General features: G+C 34.3%; 2 protein-coding genes across 2 annotated transcripts in view; one reads left to right on the top strand and one right to left on the bottom strand.

Annotated features, from left to right (window-relative positions):
- LOC144837610 (uncharacterized) overlaps nt 1–23,200 on the bottom strand; it is a 163,349-nt gene that overhangs the window by 51,822 nt on the left and 88,327 nt on the right. The window contains exon 18 of the mRNA XM_078692800.1: nt 15,915–15,962. Within this exon, the coding sequence (XP_078548926.1) occupies nt 15,915–15,962 (48 nt within the window). The remainder of the gene's footprint in view (nt 1–15,914; nt 15,963–23,200) is intronic.
- LOC144836997 (uncharacterized) lies at nt 18,647–20,597 on the top strand. The gene has a single exon (XM_078691964.1). The coding sequence runs from the start codon at nt 18,900–18,902 to the stop codon at nt 19,782–19,784; it is 885 nt and encodes a 294-aa protein (XP_078548090.1). The 5' UTR covers nt 18,647–18,899; the 3' UTR covers nt 19,785–20,597.

Raw genomic sequence — 23,200 nt, 5'->3', positions numbered from 1 at the left:
GAAATCAACGCTTAGGTTGTTTTTCACGTTCCTGTGTTTTTTATCATGCTAATTACTTCCTCATTTAACCTGTCCTATTGGTATATAAGTACTCTAGACGTTGTTTTCTATTCTGATGATGAGAATAGTTTCTCGAAACATGTCAAGTTATTTTAAGGCAGTTTGCCTATTTATCACATACCTCACAATCGTGATTTTAACTCGAAAATTGGGTAGAATAACAAATTTGTCCAATCTTCCTGCCTCATTTTAACTTATATCCTGTACTGAATCTATAGTATATCAAAGATTTCCTGAAAGAGTATATGAAATGCCTGAAGCAGTAGGTTTACTATGAAGTAAGTTTTAGTCTAAAACCAATTTGTTTTTCAGAATTCCAATTTTTCTACATAGCAATGTTGTTTTCTACCTGGCCTAGCACAAAACGCTACAAGTGTACATTAATAGACCTGCATTGTATCTTTATTGTTATGCAAAGTGCCAACACCCTTTTTACTGCATTCGGTGAGTTACAAAATTAGTCTTCATGCCTGCTATGCCATTTAATCGAGAATTGAACTCTGCGTTAATTCATTTTTAAACAATTCTATAAAGAAACTGAACCAAAAGGTTATGCTAAAAGACACAATACAGTAAATTGAACATTGTTATTAGGCCTATTGTAATAATAGACAGCGCACTCTACAGGTCGGTTATCAATCACGCATTATTCACCAGCCTAGGGCCTCACACAATTTCAAAGCATCTAACTTGAATAGAAACCATAATAAGCTAAAACATATTGTTGTAAGTAGTTACACAGCATCTAGCTTGACTATGAAACCCAATAATAAGCTAAAACCTATTGTGGTATTCAGTACTTAGTTACACAGCATCTGACTTGAATATGAAACCAAATAATAAGCTAAAACCTATTGTTGTATTCAGTACTTAGATACACAGCATCTAGATTGAATATGAAACCAAATAATAAGCTAACCCCTATTGTTGTATTCAGTACTTAGTTACACAGCATCTAGCTTAAATATGAAACCAAATAATAAACTAAAACATATTGTTGTATTCAGTAGGCCTACTTAGATACACAGCATCTAACTTGAATATGAAACCAAATAATAAGCTAAAACCTATTGTTGTATTCAGTACTTAGATACACAGCATCTAGCTTGAATATGAAACCAAATAATAAGCTAAAACGTATTGTTGTATTCAGTACTTAGTTACACAGCATCTAACTTGAATATGAAACCAAATAATAAGCTAAAAGATATTGTTGTATTCCGTACTTAGTTACACAGCATCTAGCTTGAATATGAACCAACAACATTATTATACCAATTGGAAACAATATCTGTTGTAAAATAAAATCTTTTATCTAAAGTAAAAATTTGGAATGTTATCAGATTCAAAATATATTGTATTTTTAGAATATTTTTGTTGAGTATGTCACATATAGTTCAATAACAAATTATTGGATGAAAGTAATGGGTTTTTGCTTAAATTTAACTGTTTTGTCTTTTTATAAGTGAAAACAGTTTTTTTTTACGGAAGTGATTGGCCTATTCAAAGTCTGTCATTACTAATTTCATTTTTCATTAGTGTTTTTGGAGGACAATACATATTTAATAGTTGAAAATATATAAATAGATTTATCAAGGCTATATTTAGTTGACATAGTAACATAATGTTTAAACTATTATTGCTTACTGCCATATCATAAGTTGATATTAATTTAAGCTGATATTTTTGTAATTTAAATACATAGTATAAAAACAGTATTTACTTACAGTGAAATTAATGAGAAACTTCCAGTAAAAAGAATAATATCATTCTTGCAATACTTTGTATGTTTTCCTTTAAAACAAATCTATTAAACTCTATAAGCCACTTTCCCCTGCTCACTGGTCAGGCAATCTACAGTATAAACGCTGCTCTAAACAGTGGTACTGTACATTTCTATTGATATTTATTGTTATGCAAAGTGACAACAGAATTTATGATACAACTTCAATAACCATTCTAGCATGGCTGCCTTCTGTATATATAGAAATTTATTGTGTTTACTGATTTTCCAATGAACAAAAGGAAAGTAGAGCAGACAGAATGTATTGTTGTTTAACATCACCTTTACTATTAAATTAGGATTTTGTGTAATACGCCATGTATAGTGTTTATAAATACTAAATACAAGTGCTGGAGTAGAACTTATATATTATTATTATTACTTAATATTTATGATTATTAATGATTTTCTGGCAACACAAAGAGAAATGAATGTGAATAATCGATTATAAAATGCGCGATAATATTTATTTTATATTATATTTATTATATATTTTTGTTTTATTATTTCATATGAAATGATGGAAATGAAATTTGGAGTATGTGTGTTGTCTCAAACAAGAATTAATATTAGAAAGACAAACTATTATAAACGAACAAACAACATATCCATGAATTTTAACAAATTTCTTGATCAGAAGAAACCATGCGAGGTTGTGAGATTTATTATGACCTCCTATGACATCAGTTCAAGGTATGTTGAATTTTTTTCCAGTGCCGAAATCTTGTTTAAATTTTCTAATATTATCTACCAGCAGGTATGAACTTTAATTCAAGCATTATAATCTTTCTTTATTAGATGAAAAATAAATATTTCAGTTGCATGAACAAAACTTATTTGTGAACTCTCTTTTGATGGGGTTTTTAAAACTAAGTATATAAAAAGGTATTTATATTTTTTCTAGTACAGCAGTATACCGTGCTCCCAGATTCCCTCTCTTGGCTGACGTGTCAAGTAATAATTTAATTAATACCGATTTAGGAAGCAAGATTTGTGAGAATTGACAGAATTTTGTTTTTAAAATATAGGGAGAAAAGCTGGTTGTGAGAAACCCAATACTGATGATCTGTGTGTCTGTGTGTGCAGAGAAGGAAAATAGGAAGCAGTACAGCCCACTAGAGAATGTTGATTGGCTTCAAGTTGTAAAGTGAGCCCTCTATTGACAAAGATAAAGGAATCACCTATGCTGAGAGAAGAGCCAAAGAATATATATCACAAGAATGAGTATTCCGCGATTTTGGCATGAGAAAATTGTAACAGAGAGTGATGCCGCCCTCATAAGGGCAGATGTATACAGACTAAATAAGACTTGATTTAATAGATATTATACATGTCACATTAAATAGAATTATGATAATATATTTTGCAATTGTAAAACATTTTATACAACATATTTAATAACAAACTAGTGTATATTCACTTCTACAGACAATTATTTACTACCATGCTAAATTAGTTCACAAAAAAGGCCAAACAGCAACACCAAAAATCAATGAAGCGTTACTCAGCACGGCCTATTCTTTACCATTGCCGCATACTAATCTACGCCCGGTAAATTAAGTATTGTTTTTATGATATAAATTAGTATAAAATACATGTTATTAATAGGATACAATGTTAAATTTCATTAACATTTATTTGTTTTACCAGAAACAAGTTAAATATAGAAATATTATTAAACTACCCTTCGTGAAAACGTGTCAATACCAGCACGCCTGGTAGCGCTATCGTAGCGCCCGGTTGATGAAGCGAACTGTTTATTCTGCAGTTTTTACTACATAAATTGAAACGAACAATTAAATATCCAAACAGCATTTAACATGATGTTGGCATGTAGTGTATAACATTTTCTATCATGGAAATACTACCGGTGGTCCAGGTTTAGATTAGTGTAACCGTCATAAAAAGTTGTATACATCCTCACTTATGGCGTCGCCCTACCACATGGACAATATTACTGTTACAGGGAAAATCGCGGATTACTTTAATTCTTGTGATATATATTCTTTGGTTGTAGTTATTCTAGTTTATAGAATAGTTGTAAAGTGAGCCCTCTATTGATGAGTATGAGGAAGCATTTTATAGAGAATGTTGAGGTATATTCAGAGCGTCATTTCGACGATCGAGCATTCTCTACTTCTACGGAGCGCCATTTATGCCTTTATTTACTTCCGAAATAGAAATAGTACTACGGTAACTGGTCCAGTGGACCAAATTTAGCACCGGTGGAGCACAGTGATATCAAATAGAAATAAGTCACTAATTTTAATATCTTTTCGTATGTTAATACACTGTGCTCAAGTGGACCCAATTTGGAGCCAGTGGAGCACAGTGATATAAAATAGAAATAAGTCACTGAATTTTAATATCTTTTGGTATGTTAATACACTGTGCTCTAGTGGATCCAATTTGGCGCCAGTTGAGCACAGTGATATAAAATAGAAATAAGTCACTGAATTTTAATATCTTTTCGTATGTTAATACACTGTGCTCAAGTGGACCCAATTTGGAGCCAGTGGAGCACAGTGATATAAAATAGAAATAAGTCACTGAATGTTAATATGTTCGTATGTTAATACACTGTGGTCAAGTGAACCCAATTTGGCGCCAGTGGAGCACAGTGAAATAAAATAGAATTAAGTCATTGAATTTTAATATATTTTCGTATGTTAATACACTGTGCTCAAGTGGACCCAATTTGGCGCCAGTTGAGCACAGTGATATAAAATAGAAATAAGTCACTGAATTTTAATATCTTTTTGTATGTTAATACACTGTGCTCAAGTGGACCAAATTTAGCACCGGTGGAGCACAGTGATATCAAATAGAAATAAGTCACTAATTTTAATATCTTTTCGTATGTTAATACACTGTGCTCAAGTGGACCCAATTTGGAGCCAGTGGAGCACAGTGATATAAAATAGAAATAAGTCACTGAATTTTAATATCTTTTGGTATGTTAATACACTGTGCTCTAGTGGATCCAATTTGGCGCCAGTTGAGCACAGTGATATAAAATAGAAATAAGTCACTGAATTTTAATATCTTTTCGTATGTTAATACACTGTGCTCAAGTGGACCCAATTTGGAGCCAGTGGAGCACAGTGATATAAAATAGAAATAAGTCACTGAATGTTAATATGTTCGTATGTTAATACACTGTGCTCAAGTGGACCCAATTTGGCGCCAGTGGAGCACAGTGAAATAAAATAGAATTAAGTCATTGAATTTTAATATATTTTCGTATGTTAATACACTGTGCTCAAGTGGACCCAATTTGGCATCAGGAGAGCACAGTGATATAAAATAGGAAAAAAAGTCACTAAATGTTAATATATTTTCGTATGTTAATACACTGTGCTCAAGTGGACCTAATTTGGCGCCAGTGGAGCACATTGATATAAAATAAAAATAAACTTGAGCACAGTGTATTAACATACGAAAAGATATTAAAATTCAGTGACTTTTTTCTATTTTATATCACTGTGCTCCCCTGGCTCCAAATTGGGTCCACTTGAGCACAGTGTATTAACATACGAAAAGATATTAACATTCAGTGACTTATTTCTATTTTATATCACTGTGCTCCTCACTGGCGCCAAATTGTGTCCACTTGAGCACAGTGTATTAACATACGAAAAGATATTAAAATTAGTGACTTATTTCTATTTTATATCACTGTGCTCCACCGGTGCTAAATTTGGTCCACTGGAGCAGTTACCGTAGTACTATTTCTAATTCGGAAGTAAATAAAGGCATAAATGGCACTCCGTAGAAGTAGAGAATGCTCGATCGTCGAAATGACGCTCTGAATATACCTCGAATGTTGATTGGTTTAAAATTGAGTGAGCCCTCTGTTGACAAAGATGAGACATAACTTTTGGAGAATGTTGATTGGCTGATAGTTGCTGGTTGATATAGACAACATTATGACTATTGAGACCAGTCATTCAACTAAAATACGGAGGGAATTACTGTACTTCTAGACAAATAATGTTCTTGAGATTTAGCCAACTGATTATCTTTTTTTGAGATGTGCTTCTTTTTAATACATTTACTTAGGGGATGGGGTGAATGATTCTTTTGAAATAATTAAGCACACAGACTCATTTTGAGATGAACTTAAAATGTTTTCAAGAATAAGCCCACTGAGATTCTCATTAAGAATGATTTCATATCATTTATTGACTAACCTGACTGATCTAATTCTGATGGATGTTTCATCATTGTTGGCGTTCAGTGGTAGTGTCAACCTGGCATTGTCATTTACATTCCACATCTCCCATTGGTATGGATTCTTTTGTTGTTTACCCATAAGACCTATGTCAGCTCCATTGCTAGAAATATTTCCCTGTAAAAATAACATTCTATAAAACAAAGTCATCAAATGGCATTTGAATAAATTATGTCTCAATATATATTATTTTACCAGTACCTTTATCATCAGATGTATATGGCTTTTGAATACACCATGTCTCAATATATCTTATTTTACCAGTACCTCTATCATCAGATGTATATGGCTTTTGAATACACCATGTCTCAATATATCTTATTTTACCAGTACCTCTATCATCAGATGTATATGGCTTTTGAATACACCATGTCTCAATATATCTTATTTTACCTGTACCTCTATCATCAGATGGCTTTTGAATACACCATGTCTCAATATATCTTATTTTACCTGTACCTCTATCATCAGATGGCTTTTGAATACACCATGTCTCAATATATCTTTATTTTACTAGTACCTCTATCATCAGATGTATATGGTTTTTGAATACACCATGTCTCAATATATCTTTATTTTACCAGTACCTCTATCATCAGATGTATATGGCTTTTGAATACACCATGTGACATGAGACATGGCATGTCTCAATATATTTTTATTTTACCTGTAGGCCTACCTCTATCATCAGATGTATATGGCTTTTGAATACATTTACATGTTATTCTTACCTGCTAATGTAAATACCAAATAATTAAATAAAAAAAAAATCATTAATGTCAGTCCACATCCTAAACAGTCTACATACTACTTCCTATACTAGCTAGGCCTAGGCTTACATTGGTTTGGGACCGATTTGAATACACAGTGGATCGAATTACTCCGCTTGCAAACAAAAGTGGAAGTTTTGCATCACCAGTCTAGCTAAGCCTAGGCTTAAAAAAGGTAACAGTATTCATTCAATGATACTAATGCATATTTTTACAATGAATTTGTTCAATGTTTATTTTCCAAGAATGCTTTACTTTAAATTATTCCCTTAGGCCTAGGCTATATAGGCTATATGGTATTTTAAACAACAAACAGCACATTTTCTTACCCACGTGTACTCTCGCTGATAGCTAAAACGGACTAAATGTCGGTACCAATGTGGTAGTACATGTCAACCTCTAAAGAGTATGGCGCGTCAAATTGCCTTTTGAAAATATCAAAAGTACAAAACACATAACCCTCCCATCCCATTAGCTAAAAAGTCTTTTTAAAAGTATTTTACAATAAATAATTCCTGATTAAGATAATTTGAATTTGGAATATTAACACAAATCATTTTTTTTATCGAGAAGCATTCCTCTAGTTTCTGTTTTTGAGGAGTACAGCACCCAATCCTGACGGAAACTAAGATTGTTTTGCGTGTTAAGGTTGAGCAAGATCTTCTTGAGATATCTTGTAAATGCATAAATAAACAGAGGAGAATAAAAAAATATCGTGGTGGAGAAGTGTAAACATAGCTTTAATAGCCTCCTCCAATCACAATGTTTGTATTCTCTGTCCATTTACAAGATATCTAGCATTGAATAAGTAAGAAATGCAATTACATTTCCAAATCCAGTTGGTTTTCACTGGTTATGTATCAGCCTCATCTAAAGTTCAGGTTGGAAACAGCCAGATGAAATTAGAAACATTTTATGTTACTCTATTTTTTAAAAGATTATTATTAATTACAACCCCTGACACATCACAAATTCTGGATCCAGTCCACTCCCTCTCCCACAACACGCCCACACAAACAATGTCTAATAAAATAAAGTCAAAATTATCTATTATAAAAAATGTTTTTATTAAAAAAATAATTTATCATAATCATTAAAATACATTATGTATTTTATTGATCTCAGGTTAATTTGATAATATACATAGTAGTAGTTAACACTGATTCTCTATTCACAATTCCTACCAATACATAATTACATAATAACTCCAAAACCACCATTCCCATGCCAATGCCCTCTTCCCTTCTCCCCACCCCATCCAACCTACACACAACTGAAAACAAATATCCAGGAAAATATCTAAACTCTTCCAATTCTATAATATAAAATTCCAATTATTAATTAAAATCTTTTTGCATTATTTTGTAATAAAACACAATAGTAGTAAAATTAAGTATTACAATTACAATCAAATATATGAATTTATTTGTCTAATTTTCTAAAAAAGCAAAATTGATTTCCTTTAGAATTGTAACAGTTAATACTTAGTACTGAGCACCAACAAAGTAAACTGAAATATCTCAATAAAAATCAAAAAAGTAAAAAAATACTGTAAAAAATAGTAGATTATCGAAATTACTGGCATATAATCTGCATATTCAAGTTAAAAATAGAATTTGAATTAGGAAAGTTCAAATATCTTGACATACAAGAACGAAGTACACACAATCTGATACTAGACCTGAAAGACAACTTGAAAATGTGTGTTTTATCCTTAACAAAACTTATTTATTTACTAGCAAGGCAGGTTTCAAATTTAGTTTTAAAACATTCTCAGTACAAATACGATTAATTTGATACCTCATAACCCCTGGACCCCAGTATCTCCCTATACTCACCAACTTCCAGTCCTCTCTTTAATCACATCACACACTTGGGTGATTTTTAAAAACAATAATATAAATTGCAGGTGCAATAGTGTTTAATTGTAATTTTAATTTAACTTTTATTTCTAGGCCTAGTACTTTACATCTGAGCAATGTTTCTGCCTTCAGTGTTGCACCTCTATGCTCTTTGAAGAATAACAATTCCCTCATTCAACTTGTTGAATGTTTGTAATAGCAATTAATACATCAATTGGAATGTAAAACTTATAGTACTGTGTAATAGAATTAATATCAAATATAACACTATATAATACTTACAAAAATTAAATAAATATAAAACTGTAATATTTACATCTAATAAATTAACAATTTGAAATATAAAACTGTACAATTAGTTTGATAGATATTAAAGCAACACTAGTTTGACAAAAAAAGTGTGATGTGCCCAAATATGGTAGTGATATATGCCATATATGGGCACATCACATTTTGTCACATAAAGTTTGATGGTGCAGACAGAACTTCATGGAAAATTATAAAAATAAATGAACAGCGCCATCTTCTGTTCTGGTGTGAATGTAGATTTATTTATAAAGATAAAAATTAGAAACAATTAAATATTGTTTACCTGTCATTTATTTGTATACATAGATAAACCATGGAGGTATAATAAACATAATTCACAAGAAAAGGAAAGAACTATTTTAAAAACTAAATGGTTGTACAGTTTTCAGTGAATAAAAATTGAGAAAATAGTTGAAGAATTATGATCACGATGAAAAGCCCCTCATAGCAACATTCAAATCCTGTGAAACTAACAATTTTAAACAAAATTTGGCGTAATATGTCTTACAATTAAATTCAAGATGACTCATCAAATTATAAAAATACTGGCATATCAAAATAGACTGTATCAAAATCTTAATTCTGACATATTACAAATGATATTCTATGTTTGCAGTATATTAGGTTGCATTAGCAATTGTCTTAAGATACTAATATACTAAATCCAAGGTAATATTGAATTTTAAACATAATATATTGTTTACAAATATTAAATAAACAATTTTTTATATAATATGACATGTATTAAAATACAATATTCACCATGATTTAACTTACATTTATATTACCAAAGATTATGATAACAAACAAGTGCCTGTAGTACATGTACCATGCAGTTGTAATGAATGTCAAATTAAGCTGCAGTTTAATAACTACTGTATAGCAGTTAATAGGAAAATTCACCATTTATACTCTGGAAGTGTTGCTTCATATCCTGCACTATATTCTGCACTATATCATTAGGTAATTCACACCTCCACATAACAAGCTTTTTCAGTTTAGGAGAAATAGCCAGTAATGTGGTAAAGGAAGAACCTGTGATGTCACTGAGAGTATTCCCATGGATATCAAGATAATCTAATTCCAACACTAGGTTCCTATTGACACATTCCATCACCATAGCATCTATGATAACACCTGACAGCTTGCAGAAGCTTATGTTAAGTGTTTTCAGTTTAGGCGAAATAGCCAGTAATGTGCCAAATGAAGAACCTGTGATGTCACTGAGAGTATTCCCATGGATATCAAGATAATCTAATTCCAACACTAGGTTCCTATTGACACATTCCATCACCATAACATCTATGATAACACCTGACAGATGGCAGTAGCATATGTCAAGTGTTTTCAGTTTAGGATAAATAGCCAGTAATGTGCCAAGTACAGAACCTGTGATGTCACTGAGAGTATTCCCACAGATATGAAGATTCTCTAATTCCAACACTAGGTTTCTATTGACACATTCTCTCACCATAGCATCTATGATAACACCTGACAGATTGCACCAGCCTATGTCAAGTGTTTTCAGTTTAGGACAAATAGCCAGTAATGTGCCAAATGAAGAACCTGTGATGTCACTGAGAGTATTACTTTTGATATAAAGATTATCTAATTCCAACACTAGGTTCCTATTGACACATTCCCTCACCATAGCATCTATGATAACACCTGACAGATTGCAGACATCCATGTTAAGTGTTTTCAGTTTAGGACAAATAGCCAGTAATATGCCAAGTGAAGAACCTGTGATGTCACTGAGAGTACTCTTACGGATATTAAGGTTCTCTAATTCCAACACTAATCCTTTCTTTGATAGTGCACCAACAGTATAATTCATAGCTTCACCTGATTGAAGCATTTTAGAAAAAACATACTCTTCATCTTTTACAGCAATCAAAACATGAGCTAGCATTCTACCAATGTCTTCTGACGATTCCTTTTGAATCCATTTCCATCTATTCCTGTATTTCCATTTTTGTTTTTCCAGACTATTCATCATCTTTATGATACCCTGATCTGTTTTTAAGCTCTTACCACGTCTCATGTAAGTGCAAAATCTTCTTACAGAGTTACATATCTCAGCTATAGCATGTTCATCTGTCATTCTATCTTGACTTAGTAGCTGTTGCTGTGAAGTTGAGGGCTCACTGTCATCAATACCTGTAAAAGGAATTAATTTTATATTAATAAGACATGGTGGAACCAGACAATGGGTGTGCAGCAATTTATATATTTACCAGATTCATGTAAACTTGTACAATATTAAAAGTTTCTTTATTGCTTAAGATATACACAGCATAAATTAATATATGACAATTTTAAACAATGTAAAAGAAACAAAAACTGTAAAATGTGCACAACTATTATAGGTTTAAAAAATATAAACACACACTCCTTAAAGTGTATTTTTAAATGTATAGAATTTATAATTATATTCTGTAATTAAATGTTATTTTATTAATAAAAAGCAAAATATGAATAAAAACATTTTATTTTCCATTATTTCTAAACAATAAATAATAACAACTAGATTTGAACGAGTTAGGTTATCTGCAGCGCAAACGCCACGTGCACGTCATACATTAGAATATTGCAAACAGAAAAACGATTTTGCCATTGAAACAACTTTAGTGTGCTCTCTATTTTGTGTCACGTCTAAGTATATACAGCATAACACTATACTCTATACGTACTACATTCAGTGCAGAATAGGTGAAAATAAGTGACCAAAGTTATTGACGACGCTTTTGAACATGATAACGTCATCACCATTTTAAAAATGGTAAATCATGCGAAAGATAATTGATTGACCTAGACAATATAAAAAAATGGGGGGAAATGGATTACGAATAAGTGGAGATTATTAATTAAAAAACATAAATCACGCGAAAAAAGTATGTTTTTAATGCTATGTGTTACGCGCGCGCCTGGGAATTTTTGATATGCTAAAAATGACATGAAACGCATAGAAAGTTGATCAGAAATTGATTTTTCGCATTTTGAAATTTTAAACGCGCCAAGTTTCAATTTAAATGGTTTTATGGTTTAGTTAAGTTTAAATACGCAAAATTCATAAAATCGCGCGTAACTTACGCTGCGCAACTCGGACGGGACCGAAAACCTTATTACGACGTCTTCAGATAGAGGTCAATATTCTGATAAAGTTATCAAATGGTATGTTGAGAAGATTTAGAGATACACGCGCAACAAAATTCTGGGAAAGAAAGAAGAATAAGAAAAAAAAAAAAAAAAGATTGTGACAATAACAAGAGGTTATCCGGCAAGTGCGGATAACCCATAAATGTTACATTTACTTTTATCTTTACCTTTAATTAGTTCCATTTCTTTTGGTGATTTCTCAGAATCTGTTTTAACAGAACATTTTTTTTCTACAAACATTTCTCTTACATAGTCTCTTAATGTTGTCTCTATCAAAGAAATCAAATATAAACTTATGTATTATATAAAAAGTATATTTTAAAAATATAATAATTTTTTGTTTACATGTTTTTCATTTTAAATTAAAATACATGATTTATTGTCAGTCTTACTCTTTTTTGATTTTCTTGGTTTCTTTCCTTTAACTTGATCTTCTGACTCATCTAATAAAACAAGAGAAATACTACAAATTAACTTTAATTCTTTAAATGTCCCTTTTATTCCAATTTTCTCATAGGTTTCAGTAAATGGTGTTTCCAGTGTTTTTCAAGCTCAGGTTTAGATTGACTAATTGTTGGTGAATATATTGCTGCTTCTGGTAATTTTCCAGTTTACAGATGTTTAATTTAAAAAACAATTCACTTTCACACACCTCATGGTTACAGTATACTTACTCTTTCTTGATTTTCTTGGTTTCTTTGCTTTAACTGGATCTTCTGACGCATCTAAAACATGAGAACATGTGAAATGATAATGATGATAAATTAGGTCATTTTTAATAAATAATTTATGTATAATCCATATCTGCAATATTTAAATTTAAAATATTACGATTTTTAAATCATTAATCGTAGCACAAATATGTTTACAGAATCACAAACAATGAGGTTTGTTGTTTTAGAAAGGTATTGCTGTCACAGGCCATGAGATAAATAAACAATAAATGGTGCTGAAATGTAATTTTTTTTAATAAATGGTATGGAGTGATTTTAGAGATACTACTTAAAATAGATAATAATAAAATAATTATTTCTCCTTTTTTTTTAATCTATAATAGCGAATTTGTAAAATGTGGAATACTGTAAATATTTTGGTTTGATTAACTAGTAATGAATAAAATAAAATCATAATAATATAATACATTATTATCCAAATTACAAACTGTCATGAAAAGATATAGTTTTAAAGTCCTATTGAAGAAAACAAACATAAAATATGCATACATTTTGTTAGAACTTCTTCAGGTTCTCCAAGCTTCAAGATACCTAATTTCTCGATAAATAGTTGCATCTTTCCTTCACTGATGATCTGTCTGTTTTCAAGATCATTAATCAGACCCCATTTATCTTCATAAGATGTTGGTGTCTCATTAACAAGATCACTGATGGATTTCACATTTTTTGTGGTCAGCTTATTTCCAAATTCTACCAACATGCATCTGTGACTACTGAATTTTGAAACGGCAATTTCCTCGACATTTGGGAATGTTACAACTTCCTCTTGAATTGTTCTTAATAATTCAAATTCTCCTGTTGCATTGATGGTGTCGAAAAACAATGTGAGATCTTTGCTCGTCAGATGATTAGATTCAATTAAGAATTCCACCAGGTCTTTTGTGCTAGATGCCTTGTCTAGTACATGAGGGAGCAGAAGGTCTTTGTACAAGGTTTTCAGCAAACTAAGTGAATCCCTCTTGTCATACCAGCGAGAAAATTCTGCTTTAATGTAGGTAAAAATAAAATCTCGTACTCCTAGATTGAAAAAAAAAAAATTGTTTTAACATATTTGTTTTCAGAAAAAGCAACAACTATGAAACATGCACACTATCATGTGTGAATACTTTCTTGGCTTTGATGTCATTGATTTAAATTTGACTAAAATGGAATACTGAACTAATAATAATGATGATCTGAAAATCAATCTGAATATTGTATCATTAATTCTAATATTACAAAATGTGGCCTGGAAAACTTTGCATGATCATTTTCATCACAGATTACATAAACCAAAATAATATTGTTGTCTGTTGTGGTGTAAATTATGAATTTATTTCTTTTAAACTCACCCTCGTTTGAAACAGGTACTTGTTCATGTTCCATTTCTTTTGTTTGTTTCTTCTGATATTCTGTTTCTAGTACAGCAAACATTTTTAAGTCATTAAGCATCTGTTTTAACAGTTGATGATAGTTTGGTACAACTTTAAAAACAAATTCAAAAGAACAAATAGAAATATTATAATCACTGAAATTTTAAATATTTAGTTGCAAAGTACTGTATGCATACTTTATTTTACCTAAATCTTTTATTCGATAACTTTTTTAAACATGTTTTTTATTTAAGCTTTTTATGATTATATACTCTATCAAGAATGTGCTTCTTTAACGTATATAAAAATATGGCCACCACCAGGTAGGCCTACTTCATCAAGGCTTCTAAGAATGGATGACGAGTTGGGAGCAGGAACGCTAGTAGACCAAACCCAGAACCGTTTTTGATTACGATCATGCGGGAAATTACCTCACGACGAAAATAAAATCTCATTACATTTCTCATTGATTGAAAACAAAATTCTCAGTAAAAATTGTTTTACCAGAGCGTTACTAACAACTTCCTGGTTTTACTTTATTTCTTGCTAGAAAAAGCAATAACTCCTTGTATAATAAATTTCATTATTTATTGATCTACAGCCAATGACCAAAATGCAGTATTTAAACATGCATGCATTGTTTATTGTTTTTCATGATTCAGAACATACTTTTCTGACAATTATGCTGCCTCTAGAATATTGATTCTTGTCAATCAAGACGTAACTATATGTTTCAATCTATGAAGGCATATTAGGCATTTACTACCACATTCATTGTTACTTGTTTTAATCAATAAATGTGTTAGGAACTTACTTGTCTTGTTTCATTTTGAACATTAATTATGGAAGTATATCAAGGAAAAAATATACAACATTCAATGTAAATTATATAAATAACAGAGCTTGTTTACTGAAATTGGTAATAAAACCCTGCCAGGCATCATCGTGACATGGTCTTCTTACAAATCCCCAAGTCAGACATCTCACAAACATTACCCACTGACCAAGAGCACCACAACCACTCATCATACAATAAACTAATTTTTTATATATAGCATAACTTTCAACATTCCCGTACATGATCACCAAATGTCAAATTGGTTTCATAAACCACCTATTATATCTAATGCAGACTAGTCGCATCCCACCCATCATCTAGTTCTGTTTACACTGTTCATTGGTTGTGTTTTCCTTACAATATGTTACTTTTATTTTTATCATCTGTTTTATATTTTACCAGCTAGGCCTACACAACTATAAGCCAAGCTAGGCCTAAGACCGTCCATGAGACGAAACTTGACGCGTTCTACTTGGTAGTGCATTGTTTCTCTCTTTTTATCATAATAAACAATAAAACTTACATTTTAGACAAGGAATGACCTGGTGTAATGTTTTTAAATATTTTTACAAAATGTCAAAAATTGTAGGTCTAGTGTCTTTAACCACTTACCAACTTCATGCTCCATTGGTTTTGGTAAATCTTCATATTCTTTTTGCAGCATTTCTCCTTCATAGTACATTGGTACATCTATAAAAGAAGTCAATTGAACATTCTAAAATAGTTTTAATTTTCACAAACCAGGAGAGTTGAGTTTCTTACATTGTGGAAGTATTACCACTAATTTGCTCCGAGCAAAAATATAATACATACCTTTGAGGTAGCTAGAACTTCTGAATAGTTTAAATGGTCCAGGTTGATCTATTAAAAATAGTATTATACATATTGATTTTAATAAAACAGACAATGTAGAGATTTTGATGATAAAACACTGAATGTTTTAATATCTCTCAGAAGATAATGGTGACGAGTTAGGCTTTCGCACAACACATCGTAACATGCACATGTAATTTATTAGGCTTAATCTACAGTAGGCTGCACCACAACGATTGTAAAAACAGCATAGTGTCGAAAGAGATAAAAATTCAATTTTGAAAATTCTGTATTCTGTATTCTGTATTCTGTATACTTACGGTCTAAATTTTACATGAATTCATATCTACAACTCATTACCTTTTATAATATGTTAAAAAATAGGGTTCACCAGCCATCCCGGAGAGCTATAATCGATTCAAAACAGGCATATTTTTATACAAATTTGCATAAAATTACCCATTTTCAAGCGTACAATTTTTAAAGTTTGACATGCACATGCGTAATTATTTTACATTCATAATTCATCAAAAATGAAAGGAACTTATCATAAACGGTATACAGAACAACAATCAAGTACAAAAATGGTCTGTCTAAGTTGCGTACGAGTTATGTACGCAAAAGCGTGTGCGTAATGCGAAATTCTTCGAAAAATGTGAAAAGCTTAAAATGTCCTGAAACGTGTAGAAAGCTTAGAAATTGATTTTGAGCATTTTTAACTTTTAAAGCGCGCGTAAGCATGCACGAAAATACCAATGTTCAACATGTTTCTGATGATATAGGAAGATGACCTTTGACATGCAGCATACTTGTGTCAAGTGGTATCAAAGAACTTATAACACAAGAATCTCCTGTTCTTCAATTTGCATTCAAAACACAGTATCGGAAGTACAGGGTTAAAAGGTCAAACTGGGCGACGCCATTTCACAGCATGGAGAAGCGCCCCCTCCAAACTAGGAAGTCAATTACTCTACCCCCATAGAGTATTAGCAGATCCCCTCTATGGTTTTGACTTTCTAATTTGATGCGGGCGCCCTACTCCTCAGTCAATTACTCGACCCCCCCTAGAGTATTAGCAGATCCCCTCTATGATTTTGACTTTCTAATTTGATGCGGGCGCCCTACTCCATGGCTCACAATGGCGCCACCCATAGCTCTATTCTATCCCACAATGCCTTTCGAAATTGTTACGCGCTTCGGACGAACAGGAGATTCTTGTGTTATAAGTTCTTTGGTGGTATTTAAAAATATCTATTGGTTTCTAATTTTTAGTAAATCTAAGAATTTCAGAAAATTGCACAGTAGTTTGATATGATTTTCATCAAATCAAAGTTAAGAGCACAAACAACTACATATATACGTGTATCTGCTGGCTAAGTTACAACATAACTGCTTTCGCCGTTTTAGAGATCTGCCACCAACAAAAAATGATTAAACAAAAAATTCTCTGGACAATAATCGCTCTTCTGAGAGCCATAGCCTAATAATTTTCAGGTTGTTTAAAATTGTTGTAAGAGATGTTGACGTTTTTTTCAATTAGTCTCATAGGCTATGGGATAAGTGAACATTAGACATTGAGTATAATTGTAAGATCTGGAGTTTTGTTTGAAAATCAACCTTATTGCCCACAAAGAATACAACTTACCTAGCTGTGGACTTAAAGACCTCTTAAATTCTTCTGATATTCCAACCTTATCTGTAAAATATTTATCATCAAAATAGCTATGAATTTATTGCCAATAATACTTTTAAAAACCCAAAAATTCTCTTCAATACACAATAATAATATAATAATCAAACATTTATATTGCGACAATTAAATAATATAATTGAATATGCATTGTGTCCTGGATTTGCTGAAAAAAGTTTCTAAATTAATTTTAAATGAATCAAAAGTAGGTGAATTTTTGACAAAAGGTGGGATCTCATTCCAAAGAGAAGATGTAACACAATAAAAAGTGCTTCTACCGTAAATTTTAGCATGGAAACTTAAAATGGTAGACGTCTATAATTGGTCAGAGGAGCAAAGGTGACCTGATGTAACACATTGAGAAACAATTTTGGAACGCATAGACAAATGTTCAAAGAAAATTGTGACAATTTGATGTCTTCTAAGTTTTCTCTAAATTCTTCCTTTAAACATCACATATGTTTAATTATGTAAGTAGTAATATAATTCCATAACCGCAAGCTCATCTACAGAATGCCAGGCTGGTGATTTGGAGGTCGTGGGTTGAAATCCTGTAGGAACTTCACACACATATATTTGCGTGTGTGCGCTCAACGCGTATAAGTTATGCAAATTGATGTTGTTATAAATATAGCGAACGCACAACGAGCGATCTCTCTCTCGGCGTCAAGTTTTCAACAAGAAGACATCGACATTTAATGAGCAAACTATTAGCGAGTTTTTACGAGTGTAGCGATAATAATTAGTTGTCCTAATTATTAGCATTTTGATATTTAGCGTTTTAACTTTACATATTTTACTACGTGTTACTGTATGTTTTTGTGTCTCAATTATTGTACCGTTGTATATATATATCGTCCTGAACTGACCTACTAGGCTTTACACTGCGCACGTACTACGCGCTTCGTGTGGTTATTGTGGTATCTACACTCCGTATAGATTATTACTTCGAGCCTAGGATACTTCCAGCTTTGGACATCGTTTGGCTGCTACAATACTCCATTACCGTATTCTAAATAGGGTAAGTAAAGACCGAATTACTTATTCCCTAAAGTGGTGACCCCGACGTGATTCGTATGGAGTAGTGGAGTATTCATCTGTAGGCTAATACTTGTAACATTTGTATTATTAGCGATACTCGGCCTATCTAAGCCTATCCTGTATACGAGGCAGCAAACAGCATTGATTGTACTATATAGTACTACGTACAACTATTTTTGAAAACATTTCTGTTACACAGTTTACTTTTAATTATAAGGTAGGCCTAGAACAATTATTAATTTTTGGAGGCGAAAATGGAAGATCCTCCTCCAGCCGAAGCAGCAGTTGCTGTGGATCAAGCGGGAGGTAACGCTGGGGTACCAGTCGCCACGCAACGCGCATTACCTTTAGCGGCATTTACCCTCAAGCTACCACCATTTTGGGCTAACGATCCCGCAATACGGTTTGCCCAAGTGGAAGCGCAGTTCGCAACTCGCAATATTACCACGGAAGCTACGAAATTTGCCTATATCGTGGCGTCGTTACAGCCTTCGATCGTCCAGGAGGTACGTGATCTGCTTTTAGCCCCTCCTGCTGAGGGTCCATACAGCAAGTTAAAGGAAGAGTTAATTAAGCGGACCTCCGATTCGGAGAAGAAACGGTTACACCAACTGCTCACTACGGAGGAATTGGGTGACAGAAAACCAACACAACTATTGCGCAAAATGTATCAGTTGTTAGGCAGCCGCACATTAGAGGATTCGATCTTGAAACAGTTGTTCATTCAGCGATTGCCCAATAACGTGCAACTGATTTTAGCCGCAACAGGCGGAAACGTTACCGTCGCTCAGATAGCGGAATTAGCCGATAGAATTTTAGAGGTGTCTCCCAGCCAACCCAGATTAGCCGCAATCTCTAACCCGACAAGTGCTAACGCCGACCGAAACGAAATTCAAACGCTACGAGCTGAAATTAACAAGTTGACCGCAATGGTATCATCCTTGGCAAACGATCAACATCGGGATAAGAGCAGGAGCAGAAGCCGAAATCGGAACCGTTCTTCCGGTGCTAAACGAACACAAACCAATGAAAATGACTCAGAGCAGTGCTGGTATCACACCCGGTTTGGCAAGGCAGCACGTAGGTGCAGGTCGCCATGCAGTTTCCCAACATCGGAAAACTCCAAAGCCGGCGAATAACTGCGACGAATTCGTCCGGCACCGTTTCTGATAGTCGCTTATTTCACATTTATGATAGAGATACTGGACTACAGTTTTTAGTAGATACGGGAGCCGAGATTAGCGTCCTTCCTGCAACAAAACAAGACCGTCAACAGCGAAAAAGTGATTTTGTTTTGCAAGCAGTTAACAACTCTCAAATCAACACCTATGGTGAACGATCTTTAACACTTGATTTTGGTTTTAGACGGACATGCAGATGGGTGTTTACTATAGCCGATGTTCCTTCAGCAATTGTCGGCGCAGACTTTCTGCAACATTTTGGTTTGTTAGTCGATGTTAAACACCGCAAGTTAATTGATTCTACTACTAATTTAAGTGTGCAAGGTACTGCATCTAAGCTCTGCTCGCTTAGTCCTGTTTTGCCTCGACCTGTGATTGATTCACGTTATGAATCAATACTAGGCAAATACTTTCCCAAAATTACACGCCCGAGTTTCAAAGAGGCCATACTAAAGCATGATGTCACTCATCGTATAACTACCAAAGGTCCATCGATCGCTGCCCGACCTCGGAGATTGGCTCCACAGAAACTCAAAATCGCACGAGCTGAGTTCGACCATATGCTTCAGCTGGGCATTATTCAACCGTCAAAAAGTTGCTGGTCATCGCCGCTTCACATGGTTGCGAAGCAAACAGAAGGTGATTGGAGACCATGTGGAGACTACAGAGCCCTCAATAATGCTACAGTTCCGGATAGATATCCAATCCCCCATATTCACGATTTCACAGCTACGCTTCCAGGAAAGAAAGTTTTCTCTAAGATTGACCTGGTACGAGCCTACCACCAGATACCAGTTGCACCAGAAGATGTGCCGAAAACCGCAATAACGACACCATTTGGGATGTTCGAATTTTTAAGAATGCCGTTTGGACTTAGAAACGCAGCACAGACATTCCAGCGGTTCATCGATAAAGTTTTACGTGGTTTGGATTTTGTATACGCATACATCGACGATCTTCTCATAGCCAGCAATGACGAACGAGAACACGAAATTCACCTCAAGTTGTTGTTCGACCGTCTTGAAGAATTTGGTATTGTAGTTAATCCTGTCAAATGTGAATGGGGAGTTTCGTCTTTGACATTTCTGGGACATCATATCGACGACATGGGTATCCGACCACTACGTTCCAAGATAGAAGCCATCGAAACATTTCCGGTACCCGACACAGTCCGTAAACTGCGTGAATTCTTAGGATTAATCAACTTCTACAGGCGTTTTATTCCTCGATGTTCAGATATAGTTCATCCGTTGACTGATTTACTGGCAGGTAAACCTCGAAAATCAATTACATTACCACCAACGGCGATAACGGCCTTTGAGGCTGTTAAGGTAGCACTTGCAGAGGCAACTTATCTGGAGCATCCTGATTCATCCGCCACATTATGTTTAATGGTTGACGCATCTAACTTTGCGGTTGGTGGTGTGCTACAACAGATGGTAAAAGACGTCTGGCATCCTATCGCATTCTTCTCGCGCAGAATGAATCCAGCTGAAACAAGGTACAGCACATTCGGACGAGAACTGTTAGCCGCTTACCTTGCTATCCGACATTTTCGTCATTTGCTTGAAGCAAGGGAATTTTTCATCCTCACAGATCACAAACCGCTCACATTTGCACTGAAAGCAAGCTCGGACCGCTACTCACCTCGAGAGATTCGTCACCTAGATTACATCTCACAATTTACCACCGATGTCCGACACGTTAAGGGTTCGCAAAACGAAGTTGCAGACGCATTATCTCGCATCAATCTTAACGCCTTTAACACACCTGTCCTTACTGCGAAGTCGTCAGATGTAATTGACTTCACAGTCATGGCCGAGCAGCAGAAGAATGATGAGGAGTTACTTCGTCATTTGCAGGAGTCGACTTTTGATTTGCATCACACACCAATAGCCACCAGTGATGGAACTATCGTATGTGACATAAGTACGGGCACTCCTCGACCTTTCGTCCCTAAGGAGTTGCGCAGGACCGTTTTCGATTCGTTACATTCACTATCGCATCCTGGAATTAGGGCTACATTGAAGTTAGTGAGTACTCGATACGTTGGGCCTAGCATGAATCGAGACGTACATAACTGGGCGAAGTGTTGTGTTCAGTGTCAAAAGGCAAAAGTACATCGCCACACTATTACACCGTTGGGAACTTTTGCCACGCCTGACGCGCGTTTCGATCATGTTCACATTGACCTTGTTGGTCCGCTTCCACCGTCTGATGGCAACAGCTACCTTTTGACATGCATTGACCGTTTTACGAGATGGGCAGAAGCCATACCTATTCCCGATATTTCGGCAGCAACCGTCGCTAAAGCTTTCGTTTGTAAATGGGTGTCCATGTTTGGTGCACCATCGACCATTACTACCGATCGTGGCAGTCAGTTTGAATCATCGCTGTTTAATGCGCTAGTGAACTTACTGGGTACGAAACGCATACACACTACATCTTACCACCCAATAGCCAATGGATTAGTAGAAAGGTTCCATCGCCAACTCAAAGGTTCGCTTAAGGCCCTCGACGACCCTCAGCTATGGTCAGATGCTTTACCGCTAGTACTTCTTGGTCTTCGCACGGTGGTCAAGGAAGACTTGGGGCTATCGTCAGCAGAATTAGTAACTATATTCATCGACTGCAGCGCATTATGCAAAACATACGTCCAACACCGACGCGACACAATTCTCGTAAGGTACACGTCCATACAGATTTAGCTAAGTGTACACACGTTTTCATTCGCTGTGATAAAGTCCGCAAGCCTCTTCAGTGCCCTTACAATGGCCCGTTTAAAGTTGTTAGCAGAAGCGACAAATTTTTCGTTGTACAACTCGCTGGAAAACAGGACACAGTAAGTCTCGATAGACTGAAACCAGCTTACTTAGATACGGATCAAACTAATTCTACGGACTTAGTCAGGCAACAACATCATACGACAGAGACGCACATTGCAATCGCACCGCCGCCAACCCGCCAAACTCGCTCTGGACGACACGTACATTGGCCACAAAAATTCAATGAGCATGACTGTACCTGAATACTTTTTACTAACATTATGAACTTATTTTTTCTATCGCTCTCACCTAGCGGCAAAGAGCTAGGGGGGAGCTATGTAGGAACTTCACACACATATATTTGCGTGTGTGCGCTCAACGCGTATAAGTTATGCAAATTGATGTTGTTATAAATATAGTGAACGCACAACAAGCGATCTCTCTCTCGGCGTCAAGTTTTCAACAAGAAGACATCGACATTTAATGAGCAAACTATTAGCGAGTTTTTACGAGTGTAGCGATAATAATTAGTTGTCCTAATTATTAGCATTTTGATATTTAGCGTTTTAACTTTACATATTTTACTACGTGTTACTGTATGTTTTTGTG

The sequence above is a fragment of the Antedon bifida genome, chromosome 3, assembly GCF_963402885.1.
Source record: "Antedon bifida chromosome 3, ecAntBifi1.1, whole genome shotgun sequence".
NCBI classification, from domain to species: domain Eukaryota; kingdom Metazoa; phylum Echinodermata; class Crinoidea; order Comatulida; family Antedonidae; genus Antedon; species Antedon bifida.
The sequence above is the reverse complement of the archived record's forward strand: the minus strand, read 5'-3'. Positions and strand labels throughout refer to the sequence as shown.

Coding starts and splice junctions, on each gene's coding strand:
- LOC144836997 (XM_078691964.1), top strand. CDS start 18,900: ATGGAAGATCCTCCTCCAGCCGAAGCAGCAGTTGCTGTGGATCAAGCG.